The sequence below is a fragment of the Agrilus planipennis genome, unplaced genomic scaffold (assembly GCF_000699045.2).
Source record: "Agrilus planipennis isolate EAB-ADULT unplaced genomic scaffold, Apla_2.0 scaffold369, whole genome shotgun sequence".
Taxonomy (NCBI): Eukaryota; Metazoa; Arthropoda; class Insecta; order Coleoptera; family Buprestidae; genus Agrilus; species Agrilus planipennis.
Genome location: NW_020439020.1, coordinates 71,724 through 89,389, shown reverse-complemented (window position 1 = coordinate 89,389; position 17,666 = coordinate 71,724). Strand labels below are relative to the sequence as shown.

At 33.5% G+C, this 17,666-nt stretch overlaps 9 protein-coding genes and 1 long non-coding RNA gene across 21 annotated transcripts; 4 read left to right on the top strand and 6 right to left on the bottom strand.

Annotated features, from left to right (window-relative positions):
• Positions 1 to 12: 12 nt before the first annotated feature.
• Positions 13 to 704, top strand: LOC108743247 (dual specificity protein phosphatase 19). The gene has a single exon (XM_018478728.2). The coding sequence runs from the start codon at positions 33 to 35 to the stop codon at positions 612 to 614; it is 582 nt and encodes a 193-aa protein (XP_018334230.1). The 5' UTR covers positions 13 to 32; the 3' UTR covers positions 615 to 704.
• Positions 691 to 9,266, bottom strand: LOC112904944 (solute carrier family 25 member 35-like). The gene is made up of 4 exons (XM_025976259.1): positions 8,892 to 9,266; positions 1,385 to 1,641; positions 1,011 to 1,312; positions 691 to 786 (listed from the first exon to the last, which is right to left on the bottom strand). Exons 2-4 carry the CDS (start codon positions 1,503 to 1,505, stop codon positions 691 to 693), a joined length of 519 nt encoding a protein of 172 aa, XP_025832044.1. The 5' UTR covers positions 1,506 to 1,641; positions 8,892 to 9,266.
• Positions 1,654 to 7,000, bottom strand: LOC108743250 (protein melted). Of its 4 annotated transcripts, none has more exons than XM_018478731.1 (14): positions 6,766 to 6,998; positions 6,319 to 6,671; positions 5,992 to 6,240; positions 5,329 to 5,503; positions 5,103 to 5,266; positions 4,838 to 5,047; positions 4,612 to 4,772; positions 4,291 to 4,514; positions 3,948 to 4,222; positions 3,721 to 3,895; positions 3,279 to 3,658; positions 2,927 to 3,224; positions 2,730 to 2,851; positions 1,654 to 2,671 (listed from the first exon to the last, which is right to left on the bottom strand). In XM_018478731.1, the coding sequence occupies exons 2-14, from the start codon at positions 6,421 to 6,423 to the stop codon at positions 2,417 to 2,419; spliced, it is 2,793 nt and encodes a 930-aa protein (XP_018334233.1). In that variant the 5' UTR covers positions 6,424 to 6,671; positions 6,766 to 6,998; the 3' UTR covers positions 1,654 to 2,416. The 4 variants fall into 4 exon arrangements, with proteins under 4 accessions (XP_018334233.1, XP_018334234.1, XP_018334232.1 ...); XM_018478732.1 differs by having other exon boundaries at positions 6,793 to 6,998; XM_018478730.1 differs by having other exon boundaries at positions 6,319 to 6,998.
• LOC108743252 (solute carrier family 25 member 35-like) lies at positions 7,240 to 9,659 on the bottom strand. 6 transcript variants are annotated; one of them, XM_018478740.2, is made up of 4 exons: positions 8,635 to 8,894; positions 8,261 to 8,562; positions 7,811 to 8,036; positions 7,240 to 7,603 (listed from the first exon to the last, which is right to left on the bottom strand). In XM_018478740.2, the coding sequence occupies exons 1-4, from the start codon at positions 8,753 to 8,755 to the stop codon at positions 7,380 to 7,382; spliced, it is 873 nt and encodes a 290-aa protein (XP_018334242.1). In that variant the 5' UTR covers positions 8,756 to 8,894; the 3' UTR covers positions 7,240 to 7,379. The 6 variants fall into 6 exon arrangements, with proteins under 6 accessions (XP_018334242.1, XP_018334241.1, XP_018334240.1 ...); XM_018478739.2 differs by adding an exon at positions 9,509 to 9,659 and having other exon boundaries at positions 7,330 to 7,603; positions 8,261 to 8,891; XM_018478738.2 differs by adding an exon at positions 9,414 to 9,494 and having other exon boundaries at positions 7,330 to 7,603; positions 8,261 to 8,891.
• A 57-nt stretch (positions 9,660 to 9,716) lies between these two features.
• LOC108743255 (S-methyl-5'-thioadenosine phosphorylase) lies at positions 9,717 to 11,799 on the bottom strand. Of its 2 annotated transcripts, XM_018478745.2 has the most exons (4): positions 11,629 to 11,798; positions 10,894 to 11,006; positions 10,368 to 10,831; positions 9,717 to 10,308 (listed from the first exon to the last, which is right to left on the bottom strand). In XM_018478745.2, the coding sequence occupies exons 3-4, from the start codon at positions 10,825 to 10,827 to the stop codon at positions 9,938 to 9,940; spliced, it is 831 nt and encodes a 276-aa protein (XP_018334247.1). In that variant the 5' UTR covers positions 10,828 to 10,831; positions 10,894 to 11,006; positions 11,629 to 11,798; the 3' UTR covers positions 9,717 to 9,937. The 2 variants fall into 2 exon arrangements, with proteins under 2 accessions (XP_018334247.1, XP_018334248.1); XM_018478746.2 differs by lacking the exon at positions 10,894 to 11,006 and having other exon boundaries at positions 11,629 to 11,799.
• On the top strand, positions 10,916 to 11,537 carry LOC108743256 (ER membrane protein complex subunit 6). The gene is made up of 2 exons (XM_018478748.2): positions 10,916 to 11,200; positions 11,251 to 11,537. The coding sequence occupies exons 1-2, from the start codon at positions 11,074 to 11,076 to the stop codon at positions 11,457 to 11,459; spliced, it is 336 nt and encodes a 111-aa protein (XP_018334250.1). The 5' UTR covers positions 10,916 to 11,073; the 3' UTR covers positions 11,460 to 11,537.
• Positions 11,800 to 11,866: 67 nt separating the features above from the next.
• On the top strand, positions 11,867 to 13,470 carry LOC108743253 (TBC1 domain family member 7). Of its 3 annotated transcripts, none has more exons than XM_018478742.2 (6): positions 11,867 to 11,954; positions 12,115 to 12,399; positions 12,458 to 12,642; positions 12,695 to 12,981; positions 13,033 to 13,162; positions 13,233 to 13,470. In XM_018478742.2, exons 2-6 carry the CDS (start codon positions 12,210 to 12,212, stop codon positions 13,329 to 13,331), a joined length of 891 nt encoding a protein of 296 aa, XP_018334244.1. In that variant the 5' UTR covers positions 11,867 to 11,954; positions 12,115 to 12,209; the 3' UTR covers positions 13,332 to 13,470. The 3 variants fall into 3 exon arrangements, with proteins under 3 accessions (XP_018334244.1, XP_018334245.1, XP_018334246.1); XM_018478743.2 differs by lacking the exon at positions 11,867 to 11,954 and adding an exon at positions 11,997 to 12,114 and having other exon boundaries at positions 12,184 to 12,399; XM_018478744.2 differs by lacking the exons at positions 11,867 to 11,954; positions 12,115 to 12,399 and adding an exon at positions 11,998 to 12,114.
• On the bottom strand, positions 13,077 to 13,894 carry LOC108743257. The gene is made up of 3 exons (XR_001938786.1): positions 13,791 to 13,894; positions 13,223 to 13,320; positions 13,077 to 13,166 (listed from the first exon to the last, which is right to left on the bottom strand). It is a non-coding gene; the product is annotated as an uncharacterized LOC108743257 (long non-coding RNA).
• A 281-nt stretch (positions 13,895 to 14,175) lies between these two features.
• LOC108743251 lies at positions 14,176 to 16,128 on the top strand. Its single transcript, XM_018478735.2, has 2 exons — positions 14,176 to 14,254; positions 14,649 to 16,128. Exon 2 carries the CDS (start codon positions 14,770 to 14,772, stop codon positions 16,069 to 16,071), a length of 1,302 nt encoding a protein of 433 aa, XP_018334237.1. The 5' UTR covers positions 14,176 to 14,254; positions 14,649 to 14,769; the 3' UTR covers positions 16,072 to 16,128.
• A 32-nt stretch (positions 16,129 to 16,160) lies between these two features.
• LOC108743249 (28S ribosomal protein S18c, mitochondrial) lies at positions 16,161 to 16,802 on the bottom strand. Its single transcript, XM_018478729.2, has 2 exons — positions 16,636 to 16,802; positions 16,161 to 16,583 (listed from the first exon to the last, which is right to left on the bottom strand). The coding sequence occupies exons 1-2, from the start codon at positions 16,658 to 16,660 to the stop codon at positions 16,213 to 16,215; spliced, it is 396 nt and encodes a 131-aa protein (XP_018334231.1). The 5' UTR covers positions 16,661 to 16,802; the 3' UTR covers positions 16,161 to 16,212.
• Between the last annotated feature and the right edge of the window lie 864 nt (positions 16,803 to 17,666).

The following is a 17,666-nucleotide window of genomic DNA, read 5'->3' as shown; positions in this document are numbered from 1 at the left end:
TTGATAATGTAAAGTGTTGCACGCCTACCTCCATGAGCTTCCTGGAAGAACTTAGAAGAAAGAGGAAATTCTTGAAAACTACAGAAACAATTGTAACAAAACCTGATGGTCGCAGATTTAAAGAAAATAGCAGCCTCAACGAAACGACCGAAATAGACCAGAAAACGTACGGTTTTGTCATTGATTATAAGCCTGACAATATTCCTTCAAAAATTACAGACAATATATTTTTGGGTTCACAAGACTGTTGTGAAGATAAAGTTCTACATCAACACAGCATCACTCACGTACTCAGTATTGGTGTACAAGCTCCAAACCATTATCCCGATGTAGTATACGAATTTGTTCCGTGTTTAGACTTACCAGAAACTAACATTAAAGACAAATTGGTTAAAGTGTGCATTCCGTTTTTATCTAGTGTGACTGAGAATAACTGCAAAGCTTTAGTTCATTGCAACGCTGGGATCTCAAGATCTGCTACAGTAGTAATAGGATTTTTGATTCTCCATAATAACTATACTTATGAAGAAGCATATGCATTAGTTAAACAAGCAAGAAGTTGTATCAAACCTAATGCAGGCTTTCAAACTCAACTAAAATATTTAAAAACCTAACAATTCTCTGGGGGTAATGGTAGCAATTAAATTATTTTTCTTACCTTAAAAATGTTAATTAGAGCTACATAGTCCGTCACCGACGAATTACTATAANAGATGTTAACTGTGCAGAGGAACCTGCCACCGCTCTTATCACTGTACCGTTCGCTCCCCTCCATAAACCACGCAACTAAAACGAAATGTATGTAATTTTTATGAACAATAATTAGTAACTCATGTTAGGCATGTGCAATAATCAATTAGAATTTGAAAAGAAAAGAGTTTATTAAGTTTTATGTGTTAGTTTCAATTTAGGATTAGATTTCCGAAAAATTTAAAAATAAATGATATGCGTTAAAATCAATGAAAAATGAAAGATTTAATAATGGATTGTACAATTTATGATGTATTTACCCCGTGCTGACTGTAAATTGTTTTTAATGCTGATATCGCTCCACGATGATTGTGTTGAAAGCCAACTGCGATTTGTTGAACGGCTTGTGATTGCAACTGTGTTTTTATCAGGAATAAGGGACTTCCCACGAAGGCGCCTGCAGCTCCACAGACGGAACTGATGATGAAACTCTTATAGAAAACAGTTTTTCCATTTTCATCTGTGAGAATTCCCTTTTTTAATGCAGTCTGGTACAGTCCCAGTCTAATACAGTTTCTGATTGAATGCAAAATGACGGCTGCTACCACCCCCTTTTGCAACCCTAAAATGCCATCGTTTTTCGTCACAACGATGGCCGCATGAAAAACGTTTTTATAGTGAACAGCGTGCTGACCTCTTGCTTTTAATTCTCCTTGTAGTTGCATCCGGGTTTTTAGAACGTCTAAGGGATTACTGAAAAAACCAGCGCATCCAGCCGACAGGCCACCGATAATAAAATCCGTCACATCAACCATTATTGTTTTGTTCTTTTTTTGTTTAAAAAAACTGAATTCATTTGATTTTCTTCAGACTCTTTGTATCTTCGCTGCATTGCATCGCTAATTATATTGGCCTCCTGCCAGTTTTGTGTTTACCCAAATTATCTTCCACCTATTTAATAGCTATACAAAGGGCCAATTTTCGTAACAAAATAAAGGATTATGTTGAATATTTTATACATTTTCTAGTACCTGTTTGATAACAAAATAGCATTGTAAAGAAAACATTAATGCAATAATTCTTTGAAGCACACTAAACTAAATTGTTACATTGTGTTCTTCAAATTTACGCATTTTCTACAAATATTTCGGAGTATTTCAAATGGAACACAAGACTGACACAACTTAAACGTTCTTCATTGATAAGAACTTTATTTAAAATAATAATTAAGCTGCTTCTACCTTGTGGTTCATAAATATGAGATGAGAATAAGTTTGTAAGAATACATTATTTTAAATAATATAAAATACTATACAAATAAATTTTTTTAAATGCTATTTTGCTATCATAACAGTTGCCTACTTATAGAAAATGTCTAAACAGGGGAAATTGGACCTGATTGATATTTATGGAATGTCTGCTATAAATTTTTAATTATGTCGCAATGAGTTAAATTAGGGTAATTAGTTGTTTTATTTTACTTTATAATGGGCTGCTAATTTAACAGGAATAATTTACTGTCGTCAGTGCTACCTGTAAATTGTAGCTAGGATAGATGCGTTAATGTAACTTTCTATAAGGTACGTTCTCCTTCACTATAACCTTTATGATAGCAACGGATGCTCTTTTAGAGTTATTTTAATTTGTTCAGTGTTTATAAAGTAATTTCATACCAGTGTTTTTCTTCATAAACAACGGAGATGACCCCATTTTGTCGTAGGATGAATTAAAGTGCTGTTCGACTAGTCCCCAGTCCCCTTGCTGGTAGTGAGTTGCTTTTGGCGGGTAATTCTTTCGCATGAGAATGTGCTACGACAATGCTTAAACACTGAACCCATTCTTCAGCATTTTTTCCGTCTTTGGGCTTCAAAATGAGTGACTGAGTACCGGTGAAGATTTCAAACGCCTTGGGAATGTTTCGAGCGCCTCTTGATACCTTGACGGATCTTATTTGATTTATATCTATACTTTCGCCCCCGCTCTAAACAAATTCAATCGAATATAGTACTTGTGGCATGTGCATCAAACCTTCTACTAACCGATCCTTTAATAGATAAATGGGCCCCCGACAGGGTAAAATAACGTGTTCGCCATCTTCTAAACAATTTCCATTTTCCCTTCTTCTCTTTTAATTGACCCTCAATTACAGGTTGAGTGTCCCCTATTTCAATAAAAAATACAATCTATTATTTCTCTCAACTTTTTTTTTCTTTTAATAAGGTGTAGTAATACTTGCCCCTTAAAAATCCCACTGCCCTTTCGGGATGCGCACACAAAAAACAGCCCCAATGGAATTTGTTGTCGTGTACAATTTGCTCAGTTGAATCAGTTGCGGAGGATGAGCAAAGCTGAAAGACGTCAAAAAATCCAGAATTTCTCAATTCGTTTAGTAATGTTTCTTGATCTTTAGTACAAGGAAATGCGCTGGTGACCAAAGTTAAAAACGTTTTATTTTCGCATTTTAGCATATCCCAACAGTGCTTTAAACTGGTAACGCTGGCGTCTCGAGAACTCAATGCATGGGGTGATCTGGCCTAAGCAAATTAAATCCTTACACACAAAACGATTGCGTTGATTAATGTACAAACCTGCAAAGCAATGAACATGAGATGTATCCAGATTCGAGGATTTCTCGTGCGCATCGTGAAAAACGTTTTTGAATATAAGCAGTGCTGCCCACGAGCCTGACACGCGAAATGCAACTTGGCAGATTTCTTGTGCCTTCTTTCTTCAATCGTACATTTGGCAGGAGGCGGAATTTTCGCCGATACCTTGTCCATATAGGCCTTTATCTTGTCTAAGTGTTTTTCACAAAAGTGCTGAATCGTATCGCGCATAGGATATGGTTCGAAAACACTCATACGTTGAGAGGCTGCCCCCTGATTCGAATTCAGCAATGTCACAGTTGTGTTGTTTGCCCTACGAGTTGTTATAGTACTCGGACCTGAAATATTAACGTGGCTCGAAGCTGTAAACAAAAGCAACAAACATGGCAATAACTATTAATAATTATAAGTACAAAAAATGTACCAGAATTAAGTGCAACATTTCCGTTTGTATTGGTGGTTTCAATGGTGGAATGAGATCCAACGGAAATAGTCTGGGTGGTATTGGTCAATACAGAAACCTGGCCGCTTGAAACGGGGCTGCTGTAATTTGAATTGACTGTAACTGTGTTTGTGGCATTTTGTGAATTAACAGCAACCTGGCAAAAAAAATACATTCTTACATTATACACGTGTATGTACAACACCTACCTGTTGAGTACTATTATTTGAGCTAACAGGACTGAGAAGCGTCAAAGGTCCTTGACTGTAAGGCCTTTGGATTCTTGGTGGAGCAATGGTGGTAACAGTAACACCTCCACTGGATATTTTCGAGCTCGAATTGATATTCCATTTATTTGTGATGCTTGTAATAACGACGCCGTTGTTGGAATTATTGACTTGTGTATTTTGTAGAGGTTGAGTATTTATTTGTTGGGAAGAACTGAGACGTGTCATGCTCTTGTGAAGGCCTCCCACTGAACCGCCTTAATAAAGTAAAAGTTTCATCATAATATTTCATAATTATTTTTTGATGTAGAAATTAACAACTTACCTGCAATGTTAAGTCTTGTCATGCTCCTATGTGTATTGCTGTTGCTTGCCAAACGTCCTGTACTCCTGGAATCTCCCAGCTTGGCCCTGCGGGTATAGCCCCCTTGAGGTATGATAGCAGGCGGCGATACTTGCATTGGCCCCCCTACTTTGACTATAGTCACACCTCCAGACGTTATCTGACTACTCTGGCTAGGAACCGACGTAAGGGTACTTTGATTTGTGCTAAACAGAAAGATTTTCAATGAAGTAAACTATACTCTAATTTTTCTAGGATTAAATTTCTATTTCGCTTTCAGAAATTATGTTGTCAGCCAGATACCTTGTATTGCGGGATCTAACAACCGCTAAAACTTTATCGGAAAATAATACTGGATAACAACTGCATAAGACAGTGGCCTCTCGTAGTAATGTGTTTTGAGAACCTCTGTCAGCCTTTGGTAAGTGCTCCAAAACAAAATTTAGAGCGTCTTGAGCTCGATCCTAAATAAAAAAAAAAACAAACAGATTTAAATGCTACTACTGCTACATTGTTGCATGTGTATTACTTTGCTTAATTTTCCTACTGCACTTATAACTTGAGCAGCTAGACAAACGATGTGGGGGAATCTTTGGGCTGTCAACTTGAGAGAATTGACATGATCTGCTAGAAGTGTGGGCTTTTTTTTTGCCATGTTTAAAAACACTTGCAATGTTGCTGCGGCGGTTGTGGAACTATTCAAGTACTCACAAAGCTGAGGAACACTAGCTTCTAGCAGCTAAAAGCAATGTAAAATAAGTAAAAGGTGCGTCTTTAAGTAATCTTAAACTCACTGAAGGATTGTCTTCAGCGATTAAAGTAAATAAATTCAGCAAAGCCAATTTTTCCTGATTATCACAATGAGGAAGAAGAGATACCAAAGCCATTGCATGGCCAAGCAAAGGTTCTGGAAATACCTCATAAATTTGTGCTAGAACTCTACATAAGGGATAATTTCCTACAAAATATTTATATTACTTATTTTCATACTATTACTGCAATATGAATCTTTTAAATGACCTGATATTATGGAATCCATAATTGGTTGAACATGAGGACTTAGTAAAGAAGCATATTCAATTGCAGCCAAGGACAAGTAGGAGGCCATGTTTCTTGATAACTCTTTATTGCCCTTATGTAAAAACTTCACTGCTACAGGAAGAGCTCGTTGCATTACAGATTTTTTACCATAATTCTGAAAAATTAATCATGTATTGAAACACTATATGTATTTTATAAATAAAATATAATTTTTCAACTACTTACTACTCAACAAATTATTATTTAACAACAATTAGGTATCTATGTTTTCAAATACCAACAACCAGTGTGTATCTCTAATAGTATACAATAACAAACAAGAATAATGTTAAAAAATTAAAAGGAATACTTACCCCTCACGTTTCGCCCACTTCACACGTTATTATCAACGCGAGATAATGTCCACGTGTGAAGTGGGCGAAACACGTGTCCGCTCATATAAAATTATTTGTGGTAATTAGGGGTGAGTATTCCTTTTAATTTTTTAATTAATATTTACCACAGTCTCCTCCTTCTATTAAGATTATGTTAAAGAGATTCGCCCCTATATACCAAAACCACAACTATTTTAATATAATGGGTATGTGTTTTGTAAACTTTTTTTATGAGCATTATCAACACGAAACGAAAACATACACTTACCAAGAATATGCATGAAATGATATCACTAGAAATTTTTGCATGAGGAGGATCTTCATCTCGTGATGTTAATTGTAAATTGTGATGGAGGCAAGATTCAAGGAGATTAACAAGAGCCTCACAATGTTGTTCGGCACTGCCAGTTTCCCTTATGCAGGATGTTACTCTTGTTACACATATCTCTACCACACTTTGATCATTGTCATTGTAAGCATAGTCAGGTAGAGATGCTATTATTGTTATTTCATTAAGCTACAAAATACCAAACAATTAAAAATGTACTATATAGGTGTTTAGTTAAGTAAGAGCAGAAATTGGTAATACAACTACCACTTCAGTTAAGTCATTCACAATTTCATTGTCAGCCACTGAAAATAAATCTCCAGCTCTGGACAAATCCCTGTTGTTTAAAACTTGCATAAACAGATCGTGCATGTTGTTGGTATGATTACTCCTCCAATTAAAAGAAACGGATTTTCAACGAACATACTTTTCTTCGTTTAACGAACAATTATCTACATAGTTAAAACTGTGTAAAAATCACTACAAGCTAAGTGATTTAGAGCCAAATAGTCTGATACTGATGAAAGTACACAGTTCATGACTAGACCACAGTTGCAAACAACTTCCCCTTATGTACATACACGTTATTAGACCATCGTTAGACGGGGGTGGACAGATACCTATAGGTATGCATATGTGAATAGGTGATTTATTAATGCAAATACAATACGTATATAATAATTTGCAAGCTTAACAGATTTTAATCGCTTTCACCTTATCAGAATTATTCGGCACACTTACAAACGCAAATTTTATTTTTACGCAGAACACGGTGACATGTTGGCAACTTTTTAAAATGTTTTCATTTTCTGTAGAAATTGCAAAAAATTAACTCAAGTTCGATGAACCCTACAGTAGAATAACAAACGCGAAACCTGTGACGCACTGTGGCAAAATTAATAAGCATATAAACACACTGTTTTGTATACATGTGTGTAAAATCTTAATCATAGTAATGATAGTTGTATTATATATTTATTTTCCGTTCAACAGGTGGCTGTAGTATTCATAGACTTATAGACGTACAGAACTGAACTTTCCAAAGGTATTAGTTATCCAGCTCTATAATATGCCTATGGTAATACCACGCACGTATTAGTAACGTAAAGTTTTAAAAACTGTTTCGGGACTTTTACGTATCACATGACAAAATTCATGGCATGCAGTCGGATATAATAAAACACGAACAATAAATAAAAATATATTTACAAAGACCTAACAATTTCTCAAATGCATTTACTTCATACAAGTTGTTTTAAAGTGTACAGACAAAATGCACAGATTTTATTGTTTTATTTAATTTTTTGCATTTATTACAATAACAACTGCTACAGCTTTTGCCTAATTACTATTTCTCGTTTACTTAAGTATACGTTGTGTAACTCTTTAAAGTAATCCCAGAAAACTAACGTTAGGACTGAGTGAGGCGCTAGTCTCATGTAATTTGCACCGACACCTTTATAAAAGCCAAAGAAACCTTCCGTTTTCCACACCTTCACGCAACAGTCAATAACTCCGCTATACAGTAAACCTCTTCCCTGAGCATCGATACCTTTTAAGTAAAAGTTATTTGTTATACCGTCTATTATTCATCTTACTAAAAGTTAAATGAACAGTGAACTTTAAATATATTACGTACGTGTACGTATTACAATCTGAGACAACAAAGAAAAAGCGGTTTACATATGTTATTGAAACACTTTTTTTCCGTTTTTCTTGTGTCCCAGGCTATTACAAGATGAATATTATGAGATAGTACCTTGATTATAGAGACGCGTCGATATGAGATCAAACGGGGTGACAGCGACCGTTTGGAAAACTCCTCCGATAAAACTTGCAATAAAAGATATTAGGTAAGGTCTGTTTTTTAAATAGGCCACGTCTCTTAGAGCATCTTTTGCCATCAGAAAAGATGTTAACTGTGCAGAGGAACCTGCCACCGCTCTTATCACTGTACCGTTCGCTCCCCTCCATAAACCACGCAACTAAAACGAAATGTATGTAATTTTTATGAACAATAATTAGTAACTCATGTTAGGCATGTGCAATAATCAATTAGAATTTGAAAAGAAAAGAGTTTATTAAGTTTTATGTGTTAGTTTCAATTTAGGATTAGATTTCCGAAAAATTTAAAAATAAATGATATGCGTTAAAATCAATGAAAAATGAAAGATTTAATAATGGATTGTACAATTTATGATGTATTTACCCCGTGCTGACTGTAAATTGTTTTTAATGCTGATATCGCTCCACGATGATTGTGTTGAAAGCCAACTGCGATTTGTTGAACGGCTTGTGATTGCAACTGTGTTTTTATCAGGAATAAGGGACTTCCCACGAAGGCGCCTGCAGCTCCACAGACGGAACTGATGATGAAACTCTTATAGAAAACAGTTTTTCCATTTTCATCTGTGAGAATTCCCTTTTTTAATGCAGTCTGGTACAGTCCCAGTCTAATACAGTTTCTGATTGAATGCAAAATGACGGCTGCTACCACCCCCTTTTGCAACCCTAAAATGCCATCGTTTTTCGTCACAACGATGGCCGCATGAAAAACGTTTTTATAGTGAACAGCGTGCTGACCTCTTGCTTTTAATTCTCCTTGTAGTTGCATCCGGGTTTTTAGAACGTCTAAGGGATTACTGAAAAAACCAGCGCATCCAGCCGACAGGCCACCGATAATAAAATCCGTCACATCAACCATTATTGTTTTGTTCTTTTTTTGTTTAAAAAAACTGAATTCATTTGATTTTCTTCAGACTCTTTGTATCTTCGCTGCATTGCATCGCTAATTATATTGGCCTCCTGCCAGTTTTGTGTTTACCCAAATTATCTTCCACCTATTTATAAATAGAAATTATACTTTTCTAGTGTGTTGAAAGTACTGCTACGTATTAAACGAAAAAAAATGTTACTATCAGCAAAAACCCTTATTAAAAACAGTTCCTAAGTAGATAATAAATTACATATTAATAGGTAGGTACTTTTCTTATATATACAAGTAGGAGTGCTGGAAAATAATACCATAGTAACAAATATTTCAAATTTAACATATTTAAACACATTGTGTAATACACAGTAAATAAACGAGAGAAAAAGTTATCATTTTTTATCACAATGTAAATGCTGTAATCGTTTGCATATTTCAATAGTTGTAGTGATTGTACGTTGACTATTCTCTGAAAACTGTGCCAAAATGTTATACGTACTCCAATTTAACGAACAACAGTCATTGTAAATAGTCCTAATATTCACGAGATTTATCAATTTTAATAATATAATCGCAACGGATTTAGATAAAGCAGAAAAACGTTTGTCGACGCGACAACTGCGTGAGAACAATAAAAAATCAAATACCGCACCGCCAATAATCACAATCATAACTCTCGTCGAAACTCTCGAAATTTTCCAACTTTGATGAGTCGTATCAAATATCGCACACTAATGAAAGACTCACCTACTTAAAAAGTGTACTCGTGACGTCTATACGCAAGCGTGCTTCTAATGTTTCGGTTTAAAATTAATCATCATCATTTTTAACTTATGGTAGCAGCAAAAGCGATCTTGTTTAATTGCTCACATTTAATATACATTTATGAGTAATGATTGAAAGCTAAAATGTTCATGAAAGGAAAGTATTGGAATTATTTCAGATCACATAAAAGTTTGTTTCGGTAAATTTTATTCCTTTTCCTTTTTAAAAATAACATTCATTATTTCTAGCGATGCGCGTCTGTAAATTATTGCTTATCTTATATGCAAAAAAAAAATAGTAATAAAATAAACAGTACAGTACATATTATAAGAAAGAAACGCGATGATAAACTGATTCGTATCGTTTCAATTAAATTTAAATAAGATAAGCAGGTGTTGTAGACGTTATTAATTATTCTCTCATCATATTTGCCTTCGTCACTGTATCTCGTTTTTCTTTTATGGTATCGTCCCAATTATCTTTACCTATTCTTGTGACTACTTCAATTATTAAATCGGTTACTTTTTTAACGTTTTCTTTAAATGTCTCTTCGACTTTTTCAACATTTACCGCGGAAAAGTCCGCTTTCCAGCAATCATAATCGGTAATGAGTGCGATTGCAGAATAGCAAAGCCCAGCTTCTTTGGCCAAAATAACTTCGGGAACTGTAGTCATTCCTACAACGTGACCGCCCCACTGTCTATACATCAAGCTTTCAGCTTTGGTGGAAAAACGTGGACCCTCTATCACCACTATTGTGCCTTCATCGTGAACATTCAAACCTGCGACAGAATATAAATTATTTTAACAAATAAACCATCAAGAAGCACTTATTTTTTACCTAATGATTGCCCAGCGTCAATAACTATTTGTCGAGTGCGTTCACAAAAGGCAGGCTCCATTGGGATGTGAGTTACTCCTTTTGGTGATTTCGATTGTCCGTCATAAAAAGTCGAAAATCTTTTCGTAGTCCTATCTATAAAATTATTGAGAATGACAAATTCGCCTGGTCTGAAGTCCTCGAGAAGTGATCCAACAGCGGCCGATACTATTACATGGGTACATCCAATTTCTTTTAAAGCCCAAATATTAGCCCGGTAATTTACATTAGTAGGATTTATATTGTGCTTTCTACCGTGACGGGCTAATAAAACACACGGTACGTCTCCCAATGTACCTTCTATCAAAATATCCGAAGGATCTCCGAAAATTGTAGTGACTCTCTTTTCGCTCCGGCTTTTAAAAATGTCAGGATTGTCAAGACCTGAGCCCCCAATTATTCCAACTTTAACTGGAAACATTTCTCTGAAAAACATTCCGTAAAAATCGTTTGGTATGCTATGTACAATTTTTGTGGAATACTATACCAGCGTCAAGACACTATTTCACAATTAGATGTAGTAAAGTACTAATTCGTCGATTAACGACCAACAAAACTCAAAATTATATGAATCCTTAATGACTGTTGTTTTTTTGTAAGCTGTTTGGTGAATAAAGACAAAAAAATAAGGTTAAACAACAATTTATAAAAATCTGAGATTGTAATTATGACTAAAATCAAAAACGATAAAAATATAGCCGCCACAGCCTACAATGAAGCAGCAATAAGAAATAATTTAGCAGTGGTCGAATATTGTAGGACATCTATGGCAGCTCTTTCTGGCTGCACAGCAGGTAAGTATTTAAATTATGACCGACAAAGAAATATGTGATAATTTTTTCAGGTTTATTAGGTTTAACTGGGTTAAATGGTGCAGGTTTCTATATTTTTGCAATTACCGGCTTGTGGATAATGTTGTTATTAAAAGCCGGTCCAAATTGGAAGAAATACTTTATTTCTCGAAGAAGCTTGTTAACAAACGGTTTTTTTGGACAGCTATTTACGTATATTTTATGTTGGACGTTTTTATACGGAATGGTTCACGTTTATTGAAAGTAAATTAAAGAACATCTGATAGTACATTGCTTTTGTATAATTTAATAGAAAATAAAAGTGAAAGTTAATTATTTCAATAGTGATCATCTATTTTTTTGAATGAAAAATGTGGCTTATGTACTAATAAATACTTTAGTAGCATGCAATTAAAGATGTAGGAAATTACCTTTCCTTATTAAACAAGCAAAGGACAAACAGGACAAGTTTTGTTAATTGATAATCCAGCACTTGTTAACAAAACAGATAATTATACACAACACAGAATAAAAATTGAAACATAAAATAGTGATAATAACTACCGTTCAACAATCAAACGATTATTTATTATGAATTTATCATAGAATGTAATGTAAGTAAGGTTACGGACCACAGTATCTATGGTGTAACCATTAATTGAAATAATTAATTGCCAATAACCCATGACTTTGTAATAATATTATGAAAGTAGTATATATCCAAGTACTTGACAATAACACAATTTTATGAATGCACGTATGTATGTTAATTCCATCAATCGTATGTTTTGTTGGTTGCCGAGCCTTTTCTTTACATCTTTAAATTTAATAAATAATATGCCTGTGTTATATTATTATTATCTATGAATATTACAATAGACTACAGATTGTATTGCTAATTGTTTATTTTTTTAAAGGTAATTAACTAAAACCAAAAAACATAATCATAATAAATGTTTATGTACTGTACTAACACACTTTTCAAGTTTGAGAAAGTGAGAACAAGAAGATAATGACTGCCGATGAACGTAATTTTCGTTCAACTTATTACGAAAAAGTAGGCTTTCGAAATGTAGAAGAAAAAAAATCTCTCGAAATTTTACTAAAGGATAAGCATGTGGATATTTTAAAGTTAAAACAATTTTGCTTGAGATTTTCAGTACCTGCAATTTACAGAAACACTGTATGGAAATTATTATTAAGTAGTATTACAGTTGACTAGTTGCAAATTGAAAAAGTAAATCTATAAAACAATTTCAGATGTAATCCCAAAGTATGAGAACTGTCGACAATTTGTGATGGAACAGAGAAATCAGGAATTTAAGGATCTCCTGCATGTTGTTCAAGTTATGAGATTGGTAGATGGAAACACTTCAAAACCACAAGTCTTTCTTATCATGTGGTTATTGCAAAGTGGAAACTTAGGATATGATTTTAACACGCAGGTAATTGCTTTTACATACACATTTTCTGTATAATCATTAAACACAAGTTTAGTATCACAGGGACTATGGCTTTATCAATATTGTACAAAGTTTAATGGAGTACTTTCATTTTACTGATGACATTGATATTTACTGGATTGCCAAATCCCTTTATGGAAACATTATAAAGATCGAGACAGACTTTCCAAAACTTTTAGAATGCACTTGTACAATTCTAGAAAGGGAAGATAATGCCTTGTATAAGTATCTTCAAGGTGAAGGTATTCTGAATAATCTGCCTCTTGAAAAGTGGTATAAAAGCTGTTTAGCAGGCGTTTTGAATGATTCTGCATTGGCCAAGTGAGTATTTATCCATATGCCAGGTAATTGTTTTTAATTATATGATTTTAGAATATGGGACAAGTTATGCGGTGGGTCTAATAAAATTTTAGTTTTTGCTGTTATTTCTTTATTAATTAATCAGAAGTACAGACTCCTCACTTGTACAACATTGAACCAGGCCCTGGACTACCTAAAAAACGTAACTAAAGCAAATATATAGTATTAAGTAAAGTTTTAATTTATATATGTATGTATTTACTTTTTTGTAGATTTCTGATGATGCAGCAGATGTTATAGCAAATCAATCAATAGAAATGTGGCAGCAAAACGGTAGTCCATTGACTGTTCATGACAAACCTAAACCGTAAATAATATTGTAAGTAAATTTCTACATTTTCGTCTTTGCCAAGCATTTGTGAATGCTTGTACCATACATTATTTTGTTTGTGACTAATAATTAGTTAATTAGGATTAGGATAAGATAAATAAAAATTTATGGTTAGTCAACTTTTTTTCAGTTGTAAAGTAAGACTCCGGTTGTTTAACATGATTTTAAATTACATTTTTACTGGTAGTTTAAATAGCTGCCGTTATAGATATTATGATGAAAAAGTGTACAGGCCATATACAATGAACTACTGTTGTAAGTAGAATGAACAATCAATAAATTTAAAATCGCCAAAAAGCAGAACAGAAAAATCGTATCTATGGTGGACTGGTAGAAAGGGGAGTCGTGTGAATAAATAAATATTCAATTTCCACTTGCATCCGAAACAATTTTCATTTTTCTTTAACAGAACTAGTAGACGCACAAATTTGATACTAACATATTTAAAACCCGCAAACCACACACAATTTATTGATAAAGTTTACATCATTTGATTATTTATATCGGGTGTCAAATTCTCAGAACTAATCAGAGGATACTGACAGTATATATTTCTATCATCTATTGGAGGGGGACACTCACTCACTAGATATTCACCATAGATTAGAAACATATAATATACATAGACATATATTAATGGACGTGCCTTACCGTATGTCGTAATAATTTTTTGTCTCGAAAAGTGAGGGAGATGGCGTGCGGTTTCGGACTAGTGCTATCTCTTTCATGACACGCCCACGCACTTTCATGAGAGAAATGGATATTGTCCGAAACTTCGTGCCATCTCTTTCTTTCGTTGTATCACAATTCTGATCGCTAAGGCATGTCCATTACTAAACGTCGGTGCTTAATACTACTATAATATCTCTTATCTATGAAATTCACTATAACATCACTATGAAGGTTAACTGNTCAGAACTAATCAGAGGATACTGACAGTATATATTTCTATCATCTATTGGAGGGGGACACTCACTCACTAGATATTCACCATAGATTAGAAACATATAATATACATAGACATATATTAATGGACGTGCCTTACCGTATGTCGTAATAATTTTTTGTCTCGAAAAGTGAGGGAGATGGCGTGCGGTTTCGGACTAGTGCTATCTCTTTCATGACACGCCCACGCACTTTCATGAGAGAAATGGATATTGTCCGAAACTTCGTGCCATCTCTTTCTTTCGTTGTATCACAATTCTGATCGCTAAGGCATGTCCATTACTAAACGTCGGTGCTTAATACTACTATAATATCTCTTATCTATGAAATTCACTATAACATCACTATGAAGGTTAACTGTAGCTGCTTTATTTGGGTTATGTATTTTTTCTGTTTTAATTTGGTGTTACTTAATTAATTGATCAGAAATTTTCTAGTTTGTTTCCTTAGATCTGATACTGTGCCGAGATAACATGCTTTTAACTACAGAAAAGAAATCAATAAGTAATAATCGTAAAACAGATTGTGGTGGTAATAAAAGTTTTTTTACTCCGTGTAAAAGAGTAGGTTTAAGTCGTAACGTAACATATACCTCTAAAAAAATCACAGCTAGTAGTTGTTCTTCCTCCCCATATAATACAGTTGTTGCTGCCTCTGAAGATACTTCATATAAATTAGAAAAAAATAAATGCAACAAAAGTTTGGGATTAACTCGGAAAAGTGGTGTTAAATATGGATTGAATGTAAGCCCCACATTAGAAACTTCATTTAACTCTTCAGATGGTACTGAAAATGTAACTATAAATAATTTCAATTTAAATGTATCCGCAACGGCAACGAATGCATTTTCAAGTTCTATGACTCAGTTATGTGAAAGTTCAAAATTGAAGAAAAGGTTTAGTGAACAGATAAGTACTAATGGACAAGATATACAAGAAGAAGCTTTGACAAATATTGAAGAAGAGATTTTGCAGAAATTAACAAAAAAAGAAGAGGCTAACAGTGGCACAGTTAATTCTTTAATTCATAATAAATCTGAAACACTCAAGGAAACAGCAATTGAAAATATTGGTCAGATTATAAGTGACAAAAACGTATATAAAAAGGAAAAAGAATCGTCCAAGATGTATGCTAAGAAGGAAAAAAGAAAAATTGCAAGTAAATCAACTAGAAAAAGCTTGAGTAGGTTCTTTTCCTCGAAAGCATCTTCCTTAACTTCTGACTCTGAAGATGATTTTATTTCTTCTGGTTCATTATCACAAAAGTCAAGTAATTCTCAAAGAAGTTCAATAGGGAATTTACTTCAATGTTCTTTAACAATTGAAAGATCAGATGTTGAAAACAGCAAAAACAAAAAGCAAGAACAAAATTGTGAAATAGTTAAATCAAGGCCTCAAAAGAGAAGGAACAGCATCGGTTCTTCAGATGGGGAAGAATGTGCATCTATATTAAAAAAAAAACGCTCAAAATCAATCTTTTCTAACACCTGCCATGATTATTTGAAGGAATTAAATGAGAACGTGTGTGCTAAAAAACAGCACATAAAAGAGAAAGAAAGGATATTAGCCGAATTAAGATTGGTTGAAACATATAAAAAACTGCATGATATAGACAAATTGGAAAATTCCATTGAAATATGGAGAAAGGGATTTAAAGAAGCATTCACCGATTTACATTGTGAATTAAAAGTCGATTGTGCTGATGGCAGCACTTCAGCTTTATTAAATAAAATTGTTATTCCTGAATCAATTAAGAAGTCTTGCTCTTTTAAATAAGTGTAAAATGTTATTTTGTATTATTAGTAACTAGAGACAATAAACATTTGTTAATAATATATTTTTTAATAGAAATAAAAGTATCTGTGTTATAAATATGAATTCTTTATTTTCAATATTTGCCTAAAGTAATAACTTATATTAAAATCTATGAGGTCTTACAGGGTTTTCAACATTAAAAAGTGTAGGATCTTTTGAAAAGTTAACATCTTTTAAGTAATACGGCATTAATGCAGCCGTTTGAGCTTTATTTATTTCTCTTTCAACCTGCTTCTGTTTGTGTTCACAAAGTCCAGTTATATGTCTTCCATAGACTCTTCCCGTGAAAGGCGATTGAAACTGAGAAAGTAAGCGTATGTTTTTATAGTTTGGTGTAATGTTATATTTGCACAGTATACATATTTTTTTTTCTTTATAAAATGGATTTTCCATGTCAAATTTTGGTGTATCAGGATCTAACTTAGTCGAACACGTTCTGCTGGACGAGTACATAAACTTATAAGAAACCATTCCTACAAAATTCCTTAATTGGAATATGCATCTTGTATAACCACAGCTACTTACTGAAAGCTATCTTAATTTGAAGCATTTTTTCTTAAAGGTCGAAATAGCTAACTTTTTTTAAATTAAAATGAATGTACTTTTGTAACTGGTTGGAAAAGTAAAATAGTTAATTTGAGGTTAAATGTGGACCTGCCCATGACCTGCCCTTTGTGTATCTATTATTTATGGTCTGCCTTGAGAACCACAGATATATTACTTATAATAGCCAACAAATAATGGCTGTGTTCCGAAATATAACCCAGCATACTGACCAGCGCTGATGACATCATGAATCGACGCCATGCTGTTGATTTACTCAGAAATATATTGGCTAGTGCGTTGACGTCATATTGAGAATAGTGTTTGTGCTCGTTTACAACAATTTTGCTCCAAAAGTTATTAGTTTTTTACAACAGAAAATTCCTCAGCCTTGATGCACACACGGCCGTTAGATATACTACTGTCACACTTGTCTAGTATAATATAGCGTCGATTCATGACGTCATCAGTACTGGTCGGCATGCTGGTTATATCTCAGAACACACCCAATAAACCAGCAGAAAGTGAATAAGTTATAGTCAACCGTCTGGTTATTCAACAGTAATAATATCTTTCAGTTTTAAAACTTTAGAAAAACACCTATTTACGCAAAAATAAACTGCAGAATATTATTTAAAAACTTACTTGTATAATAAACAGAAAAAAGCATATTTAATATTACGTATTTCGTTCCATTATTTTTTTATTTAAAACATTAATCTAAATTGAAAAACGTTTTTATTTTTTATAAAATCACAAAAATCTCAACATTAAATAGATAAGTAAAATATTTCACATAAGTTCATTTGATAAGTATTTTAACAAAATTCACACAATTCAATAAATATAAATTCTTACAATAATAAATAATATTGTTCAAATTTAATAGCAAAACTCAACATTCACTTTTAAAATAAAACTACTAGACTAGTAAAGTGGTACCTATTCTATGTTTTGTGATAGGGGCAAACGCAAACAAAAGTGATTTTTATTAATAATCTACATACATATGC

Coding starts and splice junctions, on each gene's coding strand:
- LOC108743255 (XM_018478746.2), bottom strand. CDS start 10,827: ATGTTTCCAGTTAAAGTTGGAATAATTGGGGGCTCAGGTCTTGACAAT. Junction 10,309..10,367: donor TGACGCTGGGCAATCATTAG/GTAAAAAATAAG, acceptor ATTCTGTCGCAG/GTTTGAATGTTCACGATGAA.
- LOC108743256 (XM_018478748.2), top strand. CDS start 11,074: ATGACTAAAATCAAAAACGATAAAAATATAGCCGCCACAGCCTACAAT. Junction 11,201..11,250: donor TCTTTCTGGCTGCACAGCAG/GTAAGTATTTAA, acceptor TAATTTTTTCAG/GTTTATTAGGTTTAACTGGG.
- LOC108743253 (XM_018478742.2), top strand. CDS start 12,210: ATGACTGCCGATGAACGTAATTTTCGTTCAACTTATTACGAAAAAGTA. Junction 12,643..12,694: donor GATATGATTTTAACACGCAG/GTAATTGCTTTT, acceptor ACACAAGTTTAG/TATCACAGGGACTATGGCTT. Junction 12,982..13,032: donor AATGATTCTGCATTGGCCAA/GTGAGTATTTAT, acceptor ATATGATTTTAG/AATATGGGACAAGTTATGCG.
- LOC108743252 (XM_018478739.2), bottom strand. CDS start 8,755: ATGGTTGATGTGACGGATTTTATTATCGGTGGCCTGTCGGCTGGATGC. Junction 8,037..8,260: donor CAATTTACAGTCAGCACGGG/GTAAATACATCA, acceptor ATTTCGTTTTAG/TTGCGTGGTTTATGGAGGGG. Junction 7,604..7,810: donor GACGCGTCTCTATAATCAAG/GTACTATCTCAT, acceptor TTTACTTAAAAG/GTATCGATGCTCAGGGAAGA.
- LOC108743250 (XM_018478730.1), bottom strand. CDS start 6,423: ATGCACGATCTGTTTATGCAAGTTTTAAACAACAGGGATTTGTCCAGA. Junction 4,223..4,290: donor GACAAGACTTAACATTGCAG/GTAAGTTGTTAA, acceptor TACTTTATTAAG/GCGGTTCAGTGGGAGGCCTT. Junction 2,672..2,729: donor ATTTATCTATTAAAGGATCG/GTTAGTAGAAGG, acceptor GAATTTGTTTAG/AGCGGGGGCGAAAGTATAGA.
- LOC108743251 (XM_018478735.2), top strand. CDS start 14,770: ATGCTTTTAACTACAGAAAAGAAATCAATAAGTAATAATCGTAAAACA.
- LOC108743247 (XM_018478728.2), top strand. CDS start 33: ATGAGCTTCCTGGAAGAACTTAGAAGAAAGAGGAAATTCTTGAAAACT.
- LOC108743249 (XM_018478729.2), bottom strand. CDS start 16,660: ATGCTTCAAATTAAGATAGCTTTCA. Junction 16,584..16,635: donor TCAAATTAAGATAGCTTTCA/GTAAGTAGCTGT, acceptor GGAATTTTGTAG/GAATGGTTTCTTATAAGTTT.